The 13585-nt window shown below is 34.6% G+C and overlaps 1 protein-coding gene across 1 annotated transcript; it reads left to right on the top strand.

Annotated features, from left to right (window-relative positions):
* The first annotated feature begins 1737 nt into the window (after positions 1-1737).
* LOC126600639 (CMP-sialic acid transporter 1-like) lies at positions 1738-6761 on the top strand. The gene is made up of 8 exons (XM_050267239.1): positions 1738-2079; positions 4405-4488; positions 4668-4882; positions 5043-5121; positions 5494-5663; positions 6006-6192; positions 6309-6386; positions 6481-6761. The coding sequence occupies exons 1-8, from the start codon at positions 2029-2031 to the stop codon at positions 6622-6624; spliced, it is 1008 nt and encodes a 335-aa protein (XP_050123196.1). The 5' UTR covers positions 1738-2028; the 3' UTR covers positions 6625-6761.
* Positions 6762-13585: the final 6824 nt, after the last annotated feature.

Here is a 13585-nt window from a genome sequence, read left to right as displayed (position 1 = left end):
ACTTTGTTTTGAGTTGATTATTGGTTCACCAATCTACTAGGCTTTGAATTTCATGGTAATGTTTTGTTTTTGAGTGCATACAAGCATGATTCCGCCTTTTAATTGTTAATTGCATGCTATATGATGTTGCTCAAATGAACATGTTTTTCAAAATAAATCCCTTCAGTCAAATCTTGAAGTTGACCTCTTCATAAAAGTCCAAACGAGTTTTTGTATTTTTTTTAATAACTTTTTTCACACTTGTACAATATTATTATGAATGTTTATTAGTTTTGCACTCAAACAAATAATACTATTCATGAGGGTTTGAAGGACTTGTCCAAACGATGATGTAACCATCATTCAAGTGCAAAGGATGCAAACACAAGTGTTGCACATTTGTTTCCCACATTTTTCACACTAGTACGTTAATTGTTATGGATTATTTTTATTTTATAATGTAATTTAATTTTTCCTACAAAATACCAAAGTAAATTATAATAATAATTTACGTGTGTGAAAATTTGATACAATAAACGTTTGCGATCATCCTCTATGCTTTAACGATAGGTACATCGTCGTTTGCATTTTTAAAATCCTCCAAACTCTCGTGAACAATATTTTTAGGTGGAGTTGAAAATATGTAATACTTCATAATAATTAATTTATAAGTGCGAAAAAAATGTGAAAAAAGTATGCCAATAGCCGTCATCGCATCCTTTACGCATTGACAATGGTTGTATCGTCATTTGGATTTTTATGGTTTAGTGTTTAGGATATGTAGATGCTAATTTATTGACAACATGATTTGTAAATGGACAAAGATTGTCTGCCTACTGTTTGTGTGATCACGATTAAGCAACTTCAGCATTTTATATTACTATTCATTTTTGTCTTGTTATTTCTATAAAAAAACTTAACAAGAGTGTGTGAAAGATAAAAAGAAAATCCAGATCATCTCCGGATCATTCACTGCGGATCCGGCGGACCAATTCACCCTGGCCATTGATTTTGATCTTAAGACAAAAGACTAGTCTCCCTCTCTATTTTCCTTGCCGCTTCAAGCCTGCTCCTTTCCTGGTGCTCTCTCTCAAAAGGAATGGCCACTCAGTCGCAAGCAACACCACCGTGTTCCGGCCGCTGAAGTGGTTCCTCAGGTGATCCACTCCATGGCTGAAAACACTTGCATCTCCTCTTCTCGAGCTCGGAAATTCGACCAAACAAATAGAAAGGATCCGCCCTGCCCATAAGCTTAGTGTTGATTCAGTAATTAATCAGTGAAATTTTGACATGAAAGAACTCAAGTTCGTGCTTTGTCGATTGCTGGGATCTGAGATAAAAGGAAAGAGGAGGAAAACAGAGGTGCATCGACCCTGGTTTTGCTTCAAATGAGTTTTAAAAAGTAAATTTAATCTTGGCCGCACGATTTTGAACAAACGGCGAGGATGATGTGGTCCTCCGGATCTCCGGAGAACAGATTCGGAGACGATCATGATCTGTAAAAAATGTGTGTGAATAACACTATCGTTGTATATTTTTTTGTTAAGTACATCGATATTATTTTTATACTAAGAACATAAGAACAGGAAGAATTCGACGAAGTCACATACTGAGCAACATTCAAATCTAAAATCTCTTACTATCGTTGTAAATTTTAATTTAGTATCATATTTTTTATTTAATTATTTATTAAAATATATATTTTTAATAGATAATGAGTCGAGTTAAATTAATGGATGAAGTTCGGATCGGATCTTGCCAATTATTTTCATTGTAATATTTTCATTTAAGATATGACATATGTCATGAAATCAACAAAAACACAGTAAAGGCGACAAGATTGCCAGTTCTAGGTTGGAGTGGATTTAATCATCAATGCCGCCAGACTGCCAATCTCTCAGCCGACAAGTTTCGCACCCAAATCGACGCTGATTTTATCATCGCCGTACACAGGTTACCGGAAAGTCCAATGCCCGAATCAGCGCTTACATTTTCTTAGCAAAGCCCCAAACTTTACGCGAGCAACCGCTGGTCGTTTGGAAGAAGACGATGCAGTGGTATTTCGTTGCCGCGCTGCTCACCGTGCTCACCAGCTCTCAGGTCAGTAAACCTTCAGACTCTACGATTTCTGGCCCGTTTTGTTACTACCCTTTGCGTTTCACTGTTTTCTGGATCTCTGTTCGCTCTTAATCCTCTGAATCTGAGTTCTGCAATGTTTGGTTTTCGGACCCAGTTTCGAAATTTGAGAAATTTTTGTTCCAATTCATCCCAAATCGATTCAGTGTAGCTGTAATTTAATTCTCCCCGAAATAATTATTTTTGAGTTCTTTTTAAATTTTTTTTATGCAGCTTTCTGTTTGTGTAATTATGTCTTGCCCAATACTTGAAATGTGTATTTATAAGTGACAATGGCGAATTGATTCCGGTTTCCAACTGATTTTTTATTTTTTTATTTTTGTTTTGAAATTGGGCTTTAAATTGTTATTATTGTGTAGTTTGGCCTTCTTATGTTGACTGAAAAGTACAACTGAGGGCGCTACATTTCTCGAGCTGTTTAAAGAACAAAATGGATATGAAAGGAAATCAGTTTTGTGTTTTTTTTCCAATTCCAAGTTTTTGAGCATTGAGTAATTCAAGTGAGAATGCTTGAAACTTGTACAAGATATGAGTTGTTTCTTGAGATCTTAGGATGGATGAACTCGCGTGTAGTTTTGTAGCACTCACGGTAAGGGGTCAAATGGAACTTCAACAATTCATAATTTGTATGTTTTAGGAAATGTCGTAAAGGATTTTTTATGTAAGTGCTGGTTTTGGATCAATTTGCTGTTCTTGACCCGGAAGAATCCTATGAACCACATTGGAGTACAAACTAACATTTATTTGCAAGAGTGAAATTTCCTGGTATACATAATTATTTGTTTGTTCTTTACAAATTTGAATTAGTTAGTTACAACTTACAACTTGAGGAAATAATCATTTTTCATTACGGATCTTTCGACAACAGTCAAGTTGATATTTTATTTTAGCATGGATTGAGCATAGACTGAGGCAGGAGACACGGGTCTCAGTCGATCAATTTGGATTCATGCCAGGGCGCTTGACCATGGAGGCAATCTACCTCTTACGAAGATCGATGGAATGATATAGAGATATGAAAAAAGATTTGCACATGGTCTTTATAGATTTGGAAAAATCGTATGATAGGTTCCCAAGAGAGATTGTTTGGAGGATTTTAGAGAAGAAAGTAGTACGAGTAGCATATATCCAATCTATAAAGGAAATGTATGATGGAGCAAGGATTGCTGTAAGAACTCATGAAGGACAAACCGAAAGCTTTCTCATAACTATAGGGTCATATCAAGGCTCATCTTTAATTCCTTATCTTTTTTACATTGGTAATGGATGAGTTAATGGGACATTCAAGATGATATTCCTTGGTGTATGCTTTTCGCGGACGATATAACGTTGATAGATGAAGCTCATGAGTCAAGAGGGATAAACGCGAAGTTTAACCTTTGGCAGGAAGTGTTGGAATCTAAAGGTCTTCGCCACGTCAATGACAGAGTATATGGATTGCAAGTCCAGTGAGAATGGAGGTCCAAATGAGTTAGGGGTGAAGATTGGAGATCAGGAAGTACCAAAGAGCAAACGCTTTCACTATCTTGGATCTATCTTGCAAAAGAATGGAGAATTAGATGGAGACCTCAACTCTATAATACAAGCTAGATGGATGAAGTGGAAGAGTGCGTCGGGTATGTTGTGTGACCATCATATGCCACTAAGCTCAAAGGAAAAATTTATAGACGGCAATAAGGCTAGCAATACTTTATGGCACTAAATGTTGGGCGGTCAAGCATCAACACGTAGACAAAATGAGTGTAGCCGACATGAGAATGCTTCGTTGGATGTGTGGCCACACGAGAAAGGACAAGTAAAGTAGGAGTAGTCAGAATTGAAGATGAGATGAGAGAAAATCGGTTAAGGAGGTTTGACATGTGAAATAAAGACTTACAGACGCTCCAGTTATAAGATGTGATTATGAGACAGAGTTGTTGAGTGTTGCTAAAGAAAACGGTTTCCTCAGTTTTTGACACATGGAAATCAATTTTGGGACTTCCCATGCTGAGTGGATACTTATATGCAGTTATTTTCTGGAAGTTTCATTGCCTTTTTTGGCATTATAGCAATCAGCGGCAGCGCTGTCTAGATAAACTTTTATAGACATTTTCCAACAGAATATTGTTCTTAACTTTTCATATTCTGGAATATATGGAGTGAGAGAACTTTGGGCTCAAGGTTTTTTTTTTTTATATGTTGTGTTGGCAGAGGTTGACAGTATTGGTTTAGAAATTTAGTTCCAAACATTCATCTCATTTTTCATTCTATGATAAATGAATCATTCGTTTATAATATTATTAATGTCAGGGAATCTTAACAACGCTCTCTCAAAGCAATGGCAAATATGAGTATGACTATGCAACTGTTCCGTTTCTTGCTGAAGTATTCAAGGTACTTCTCTATACCTATCTTTACCTCAGTGCATCATTTAGCTTGTAAAGTCACAGTGATTTTAAGCCACCAAATTAGAGACAGTTTTTCACTACACAATGGCTCATTTCCTTTCCTCAAATATGTGATGCCTTTTCTAGTTGTACTGATATGTTTCATTGCGGTTCTTTAAATTACAGCTAATAGTTTCCAGTTTTCTTCTTTGGAGAGAGCGTCGCATATCACCTTCCATACGAATGACTACAGATTGGAGGAGTGTGCGCTTATATCCTATTCCTTCAGTCATATATCTAATTCATAACAATGTTCAGTTTGCCACTCTTGTTTATGTGGATACTTCCACATATCAGATATTGGGTAATCTGAAGATTGTTACTACTGGAATATTGTTCAGGTGCCTACTTTATTAGATTTCCTGGTGACATAATCTAAATTGTTTTCCTTTTTGTTTTTGTTTTTTTTTTTTTTTTTCAATTTCTCGTTGGAATTTTACTTGGTCCAGTTATATCTCCTTTATTAATTGATTGATCTATCTTTATCGAATGATACTTCAGGCTATTCCTGAGAAAGAAGTTGTCTAATCTGCAATGGATAGCAATTGTTTTGTTAGCTGTTGGAACAACCACGAGCCAGGTGATAATAGAAGCTGTTCTTTTTTTGGTTATCGCATTGGGTTTTCTTTTGTCGAATATTCGTTTTCAGAACTGTTTCAAAGATAGATGTTACCTGCTGTTTGATTATGTTGTTGTCTATTATCATCTTACCTTTCTATTATGTTCTTGGTAGAATCCAGAAATATGATCTTTTTCTCCGACCTCCTAAGATTAATTGGGAAGCGTATATGCTTAACATAAGTTCTTGTTTACTATTGTCTGATAAAAAAATCTGTGATTCAGGAATTTCTTGAATGATGCAGTTTTAATAAGCTCTAAAGTTGTTGAGGAAATTTGTGCATTAGAACGACCGGCTACTTATTTGTTGGTTTACTTTTAATTAATCTTGTAGGTTAAAGGTTGTGGAGAAGTGTCATGTGATTCTTTGTTCTCAGCACCAATCCAAGGATATATGCTTGGCATCCTATCTGCTTGTATGTCAGCATTAGCAGGTGTTTATACAGAGTTTCTCATGAAGAAGAACAATGATAGCTTGTACTGGCAGAATGTACAATTGTACACGTAGGTATCTTTTTTCCACACCATGCCTTGCTTTCTGTGACTAATTTCAATTACATGATTGTTACTATATGAAAGCTCAACGATGCATTTTCCATTTAGTTCAATAAGAATCTTTTTTGTGGACTTTCTTATATATGGCAACACAAGTCAGGCCTCTTTCTGCACTTTTTAGGATCGCAATATAGAAGATATAGCATCATTGGCGAACTCATTACAGTGTCTTGTCTTGTGATTAGCATATAAACTTTGTTTGAGATATGTGCATGAGTTTTATTTACAGCATGATTAACTGTTTATTTAGAGTGGGAAAAAAAAATCGGTCCAATGGCAATCCTTTTACAGGTTTGGTGTGATTTTCAACGTAGCACGGCTTGGCCTCGATGACTTCAGGGGTGAATTTGAGAATGGCCCTTGGTGGCAACGCCTTTTCAATGGATACAGTCTTACAACTTGCTTGGTCGTGCTAAATCTTGGATCTACCGGACTGCTTGTTTCATGGTTGATGAAATATGCTGACAACATAGTGAAGGTAATTAGATGAACCTTTGGCCTAATTTCTGTCGTTCTCTTATAATAAGTGTTATTTTAAGTTTAGATGGATGCAACATTGTACTATACTGGTGTTCATTTATTTGCTTCTTTCAGGTGTATTCCACCTCAATGGCAATGCTGCTGACAATGGTTCTATCAGTATACCTTTTCACTTTTAAGCCCACACTGCAGGTATGTTCCATCCATGCACTGCCCTCTCACTCTCTCTGGAAACTACGATTAGGTTATTAATAAACTTTGGTTCTCGTCCGTTCTGTTGTTGCAGCTTTTCTTGGGTATTATTATCTGTATGATGTCACTGCACATGTACTTTGCCCCTCCAAACATGCTCATAGACTTACCATTGCCTGTAAAAGCAACCACCGAAAGTCTGAAGGAAGTTTCAGTCCAACAAAAATCAGATTCGTGATGGTCATTGCACAAACTGGAGCATAATATAGTTTTGTTGATTGCAGAAGTATGTTTAACTCGAATCAGAAACATCCCTTACTAACTCGTAATATATACATTCATTTTTAATACTAATTTTTATCCGTGAAATATAAACTTCATGTTATTCACCTATTTTTATTTTATTTTTATCAAAAACATATTATCCACAACATTAAATCTTCTCTTTAATACGCTTTCTTGGCTTCAAGCACATCCTAGAATAATCTTCCCCTCTCACTTGCTCTTTGGGATGCCTAAAAGAGGCCAATTTGGAACACCAAATACGAAGTTAGCAATTTTGCATGAGGTACTTTCTCCACAGATTTGAGAAGGAAACAGGAACACTGAGAAGTGTTAAGAGTAAATGGTATTATAATAATTCTCTTTTTATAATTAATCACAAGCATACCAATATAATCATGCATACAATAAATGTGTCTTTCGAATTAAATATTTAATTAGTGTAAATAATGAATGCAATAGTGATCTAAGTTTAAACCAACTATTCTTATGTTAAAACTGGAATCACTACACACATGACTATGTCTTATTTCCTTAAAGAAATTTCTGAACTAATTAAGCACTGTTATGGCATTGTGTTTCATGCTGGTTTGAAGAACATTTACAAGAGAAAACCCAACTCTTGGTAAAAGCGGCACCACTTCTTATGTTCATATAGGTGAGGTTCCTTCCCATGTCCCTGCTACTATAGACATAACTACAAATAACCTCATTAAGAGATAAAACTCATCCTCCTAAATATAACAGTCTTAAACTGATCATCCTGGAATGAGCTATATATTAATTTTCAATGCTTTACAACCACTTATCAATAACTTGTTATTACCCATTAAACTTTTAAACTAGTGATGTTCTAGACAAAATCGGGTTACCATTATTGGTGGCTAATTTTCAGTAAATGGTTTTAGCCCCATTCCACTAGTGCTTTCATTACTGAATCTGCCAAGTTATTACTTGATTTAACATAAATAATAATAATAATAACCCCATCTGTTATTAATTGCTTGACATATTCATGTCTCAAGCTAATATATCTAGACTTTCCATTGTATACCTTATTGTCTGCTCTAGGGCCACAACTCTATTTCCAATAAAAAATTTGTTATCCATCCCGCTTCTTTACCTACTGCCGCTAATGCTATAAATTCAGATTTCATAGTTGAATGTGCTATACATGTTTGCTTCTTCGAAGCCCAAGAAATTGCTCATCTGGTAATTGTAAAAATCTACCCTGATGTAGACTTATTATCATTAGCACTTGTTATCCAACTTGCATATGAATATCCTTCAAGTAATGTTGGAAACTCATAGTAAGTTAAACTCAGGCTAATAGTTCTTTTAAGATAACCAAAAATTCTATTTATTGCTTTCCAATGGGAAGTACCTAGATAACTAGTGTATCTAGAAAGTTTGCTTACTACAAATGTGATATCTGACCTAGTACAATACATGGCATACATTAAACTTCCGATTACATTAGCATACTCAAGCTGCGCAATGGACCTGCTATAATTATTAAGCAAAGTCTCACTAAGGTTGTAAGGGGTATTTGCTTCTTTTATTTGTAGATGCTTAAACTTAAGAAGCAATTTTTCTATATAATGTGACTGATACAAAACATAACCCCTACTATGGTTCTTTTAATTCCCAAGATAGTATCTACTTCATTCAAGTCATTTATCTTAAATTTTGAATTTAGATACTCTTTAGTTTCAGATACACCTTTCATATTTGTACCAAAAATTAGCAAGTTGTCGACATATAAATATATAACAACACCATAATCATTTGTGAATTTAGAGTATATGCATTTATCATCATTGTTATGTCTAAATTCATATGATAAAATGACAAAATCAAACTTTTCATGCCATTATTTTGGTGCTTGCTTCAATCCATCTAACGACTTTACTAGTTTACAAACTTTCTTTTCATTTCCAGGTAGAACAAACCTTTTTGGTTGTTCCATGTAGACTTCTTCATCCAAATCACCATTTAAAAATGTTGTTTTCACATCCATTTGATGAACATCCAAATTATATAAAAATGACAATGCAAACAATATTCTAATTGATGTGAGCCTAGCTATTGATGCATATGTATCGAAATAGTCTATTCTCTTTTTCTGCTTAAAACCCTTGGCAACCAGCCTAGCTTTAAATATCTGAATAGACCTGTCTGTATTGTATTTTCTTCTAAACACCCATTTACAACCTATTGCGTTTGATCCTTGGGGCAAGTCTACTAAAATCCATGTTTGATTAGATGTTAATGATTCAAATTCATCATCTATAGCCTCTTTCCAAAAGGCTACATCTCTTGAAGTCATTGATTTGCTTAGACTTTTAAGATCATCCTCAACATTCAACAATATGGATTTTTTTTTTAGAACCTTTTTTCTATTTCCTTCGACCAGAAATACAATAGATTGAGATAAAATAAAATCAAAGTCTAGAATATTTTCTTTTCTTACTCTTTGGTTTTTCCTTGGTTCATTAACAGTTTCAAACTGTTTTATTTTCTTACCTTGAGAATGACTAGTAGCCGGATTAGAGAAAGGTGTTTGATCATTCTCTTTTCCAAACATTGAGAAGTCATTATAAAATTTATTTTCTATAAATTTGACATCTCTAGACTTAACTATTGTATTTGAGTCTAAATTAAGCAACCTACATGCCTTTGAATTTTCTGCATATCCTACAAGTATGCTTTTAATTCCTCTTGGACTCAACTTGGATCTCGTAGGGTCCAGTGCCTTGTAAAAGGCTACACAACCTTATACTCTCAAATATGACAAATTTGGTTTTCTTCCTTTCCAAATTTCATATGGTGGCACATGTGTCTTCGTAAATGTAATTCTGTTGTATATATGACATGCAGTAAACAATGCTTCTCCCTGTAAATGTTTAGGAGTATTAGCATTAATTATCATAGAATTAATCATTTTAGTGAGTGTCCTATTTTTTCTTTCTGCCAAACCATTTTGTTGTAGTGTATAGGGTGTAGTTCTTTGATGTACAACACCATGCTCTTCACAAGATATCAAATTCATGTGAAAAATATTCACCACCTCTATCACTGCGAAGGCATTTAATTTTCCTTCCCTTTTGGTTTTCAACTTCAGCCTTATAGCGCTTAAAACACTCAAAAGCTTCATCTTTATTAGACAATAAATAAACATAAGTGAACTTAGAACAATCATCTACAAATGTGATAAAATACCTTTTACCTCTTGTTAAAACACCATTAAATTCACATGTGTCAGAATGTATTAAGTCTAATAAATTTGTATTTCTTTCGGTAGTTGGAAAAAAGTTTCTTAGTCATTTTCGCTCGAATACATGTTTCACATTTATCATTGTAATCATCATTGCAAACAATTAAACTAAGTGTGCGCATGTATTTTAAAGATCTAAAATTTACATGCGCTAAACGTAAATGCCATGAATGAGAGGAAGATTCAACAATATAAGCAAAAGAATTCACTTTATTATTAATACTTAGTTTGAACATTCCATCACAAGAATACCCCTTCCCAACAAACACCCCAATTTTCGACATTATTAACTTGTCGGACTCTAGAACAGTCTTTATACCATTCTTACACAATAAATTTGCAGACATAAGATTCTTTCTAATTTCTGGAACATGTAGTACATTAAGCAATGTCAATTTCTTCCCATAAGTAAATTGAAGTTCAATGGTTCCTTTTCCTAGAACTTTGGTAGAATTATGATTCCCCATTAAAACCTCTTGATTGTCCGTTGATGCTTCACATGTTTTGAATTGTGACTCGTCATTACACACATGTATAGTAGCCCCTGAATCGAGCCACCAATCAGATGATTTTATTACCGTTGCCATATTTAGTTCTGTAATCATGGCAATATGCATCATTGATACCATGGCAACAATGTTATCAATTTCAGAATTTTCCACCATATTTGCGTTATTGGTCTTATTGGCATATTCCTCACTCACTTTTCTGTGTCTACAATCACGAATGTAATGACCTTTCTTTCCACAATGGTAGCAGACCCCATTTGCATTCTTTTTGGTCTTCTTAAACTTCCCTTTGTCAATTTTGACTTTGAAGTTGTTTTTGTATTTGTTTCCTCCAAAAATGTGAATTCTAGAGGAATCCTGTTTTGCAAAATTCCTATCACGATTTCGAGTTTCCTCTTGAATTTGAATACCTTTTTGCAAATCCTCCAAACTAATATCTTCCACCATGTGTAGAAGTTTCTTTCTATAGTTATTCCATGTTAGGGGTAATTTTTCCATAACAGCCCCAATTATCATAGAATCCGGAATAACTATTTTAAGTTCACAAAGTTTTGAGACCGAGACCAATAATTCATGAACTTGGTCTAGGATGAGTTTGTTATCAAATATAGTGAACTCATAATATTTGAACATTAAAAATTTATTCGTACCTCTTTTCTCCGTTGTGTACTTGTGTTCAAGTTCTTCCCAAATTTCCTTTGGAGATTGAATGTGTGCGTACTTGTCATATAAGCGATCAGATAATGTGCCCAAGATGTGTCTTCTACATACCAATTCATCTTCTTCACGCTTCTTTCAATCGACAACTATTTTTCCGTGTCTTTGTCACTTGGTTCACGAATAGGCTCTAATTTCGAGTTGAACACATATATGACATTTAGAACAGTAAGCATGAAACAAATCTTGTCCTTCTGATGCGAAAATTAACTTAACACACAAATTTAACCCTCTTTTGACAACTGTAATATAAGTATAAGTAGGGATCGTTCTGGATCGGGGATTAGGAGGGCTTGCTAATAACCTCTAAACTGACTCAAAAACATAAAACTAAACTTAAAAATACTTAACAAGACTCACAAGATTCAAAGCAAACTTAAAATACTCAAAACAGCTTAAAACAACTAAATAAACTTAAACTAGACACTAGGAATGACTTTGGACGAAAATTGACTTTTACTTGAATCAAAACATTTAAAAACACAAATTAAAACAGATTCTAACTAATTAGACACACTAAAGTAAAGGAGGATTGAGTTTTGGACGAAGTTGAAACAAACAAACAAGTATAAAAAACTAGACAGATTGTAAAACAAATTTGAGAAATAAGATGATGGATGGGATAGCTAGAGGCTTTTTCTCCACACATGACATGTATGCAAATAACTTGATTTCCAGTTACTACTTCATTAAATTATGAACGACAATGCTCCAAATTAATCGTGACATCACTAGTTAACTCTCAGATTTTCCTTGTTTTATTGGATTTGATGACATCATTCTACAACCCAAAACATTCTTCAAAAGTTTCCCACATGACATCATAATAGAGACACAATCAAAGATCATTACGTTTAATGAAAACCATAAGCATTGACAAAGCACTTGCAACTATGACATCATGTCGCTTATGCTAGGAATTGAACTTAACGCGATCGTTTATAAGCGACCTTCACTACATGTGAATATAAGTTTGTAACGATTATGTGAAACTTCCTTATATTCTAGCAATGGATTTATGCATGCTAATTAAGTGTCGACCATTAATTAACAAATACAAATAAGTTATCAATCAAATAGTTAAGCCAATTGCATTCACGATTCAAGAGTTCATAACTGGAATTTATCAAATTATATTGCACACATAATCATGGCTTTGAAATCACCCCTAGCCCAGAGGGATTTTGCCACTCATATTTACAACAAAACGAAAGGAAATGAATTTAAACATTAGAAACAAAAGAAAGAAAACACCTAAACGCTCCAACGATCCAAGTTGGACAGCAAGCACATCTAAGCACTTTCCTTCCCTTCCTTTGCTATGGCACAAGGTGTTGGTGAGTGTTTGAAGGTTTGTTTGTATGGAGGAATGGATCTGAAGATGAATGGATGTGTTTGGATAAAGGTTGTGATGAAATGGGAGTGAATGATCTAACCAAGTATGAACTAAATTTATGTTACACACACTTCCTTTTATAGAGGAAGTGCATGGCAATGGAGGGGAACATGAAGTGGTGTAGCAATTGAGTGCAATGATGCAATGTAATGATGCATGAAATCTGAAATGATGGAGGGAACAAGAAATGGTGTAGCAATTGAGTGCAATGATTCAATGTAATGATGCATGAAATCTGAAATAATGGATGGGACAAGGGTGATTATGCATGGCATGGGTGGAAAGGTGAGTAAATGGTGAATCAATGAGTGCAAGGAGGTGAAAAGATATTGTGCACATGGTAGATAAAGGAAAGGAAGTGGAATGATGCAACAAATGAGTCAATGGAGGGAACATGGATGATGATGCACGACATAGGAATCCAAATGGAGTGCAATGGTGGTGCACAACAATGATGGAAAGGTGAATGGTGGAGTGACACCCCTTTGTGGCTGAACTCTTTATCCTTTTTACATTAATTCTTCTTTCTCTTTAACACATTCCTAGCCTCTTTAGTCTTCAATTTCGTCCATCTACCTTGCTCCATGCATGTGCTATTCATTCCAAGCCTAAAACTGCTCCAAAATGCACCAAAATGCATCTTATTGCTTTATAAGGCCTATGGACCTACAAACACACGAAAATAGCTTAAAATACATAATTAACTAAGAAATAACAACATAAATGCATGAGAACAAGCTAACTCAGTCGTATAAATATGCTCCTATCACCTTCCATTGGGTGAAATTTGATCCATCAAATTTGTCTAGCTTGTAGACATCTTGTTTGATAATCTTCAAAGCCATGTTATCAGACTTGTTATCCATGACAAAAATAACACTACAAGATTGTTAGAATAAATGTAAAAATATAGAGAATAAACTGAAGGATGACTTTGAGATACGACTTGAATCGTTTCCTTAAAGTGTTATTTGCCCCCACTCGAATGAGTTTGCTAAAAGGTTCTTGGAAAATCACT

This window comes from Malus sylvestris, chromosome 14 (assembly GCF_916048215.2).
Source record: "Malus sylvestris chromosome 14, drMalSylv7.2, whole genome shotgun sequence".
Classification (NCBI taxonomy): Eukaryota; Viridiplantae; Streptophyta; class Magnoliopsida; order Rosales; family Rosaceae; genus Malus; species Malus sylvestris.
This window is presented reverse-complemented; position numbering and strand designations above follow the sequence as displayed.

Excerpts from the sequence above, each read along its gene's own strand:
- LOC126600639 (XM_050267239.1), top strand. The coding sequence starts at position 2,029 with ATGCAGTGGTATTTCGTTGCCGCGCTGCTCACCGTGCTCACCAGCTCT. Across the intron at positions 4,883-5,042 it reads ACTACTGGAATATTGTTCAG|GCTATTCCTGAGAAAGAAGT; the intron begins GTGCCTACTTTA and ends ATGATACTTCAG. Across the intron at positions 6,387-6,480 it reads CTTTTAAGCCCACACTGCAG|CTTTTCTTGGGTATTATTAT; the intron begins GTATGTTCCATC and ends CTGTTGTTGCAG.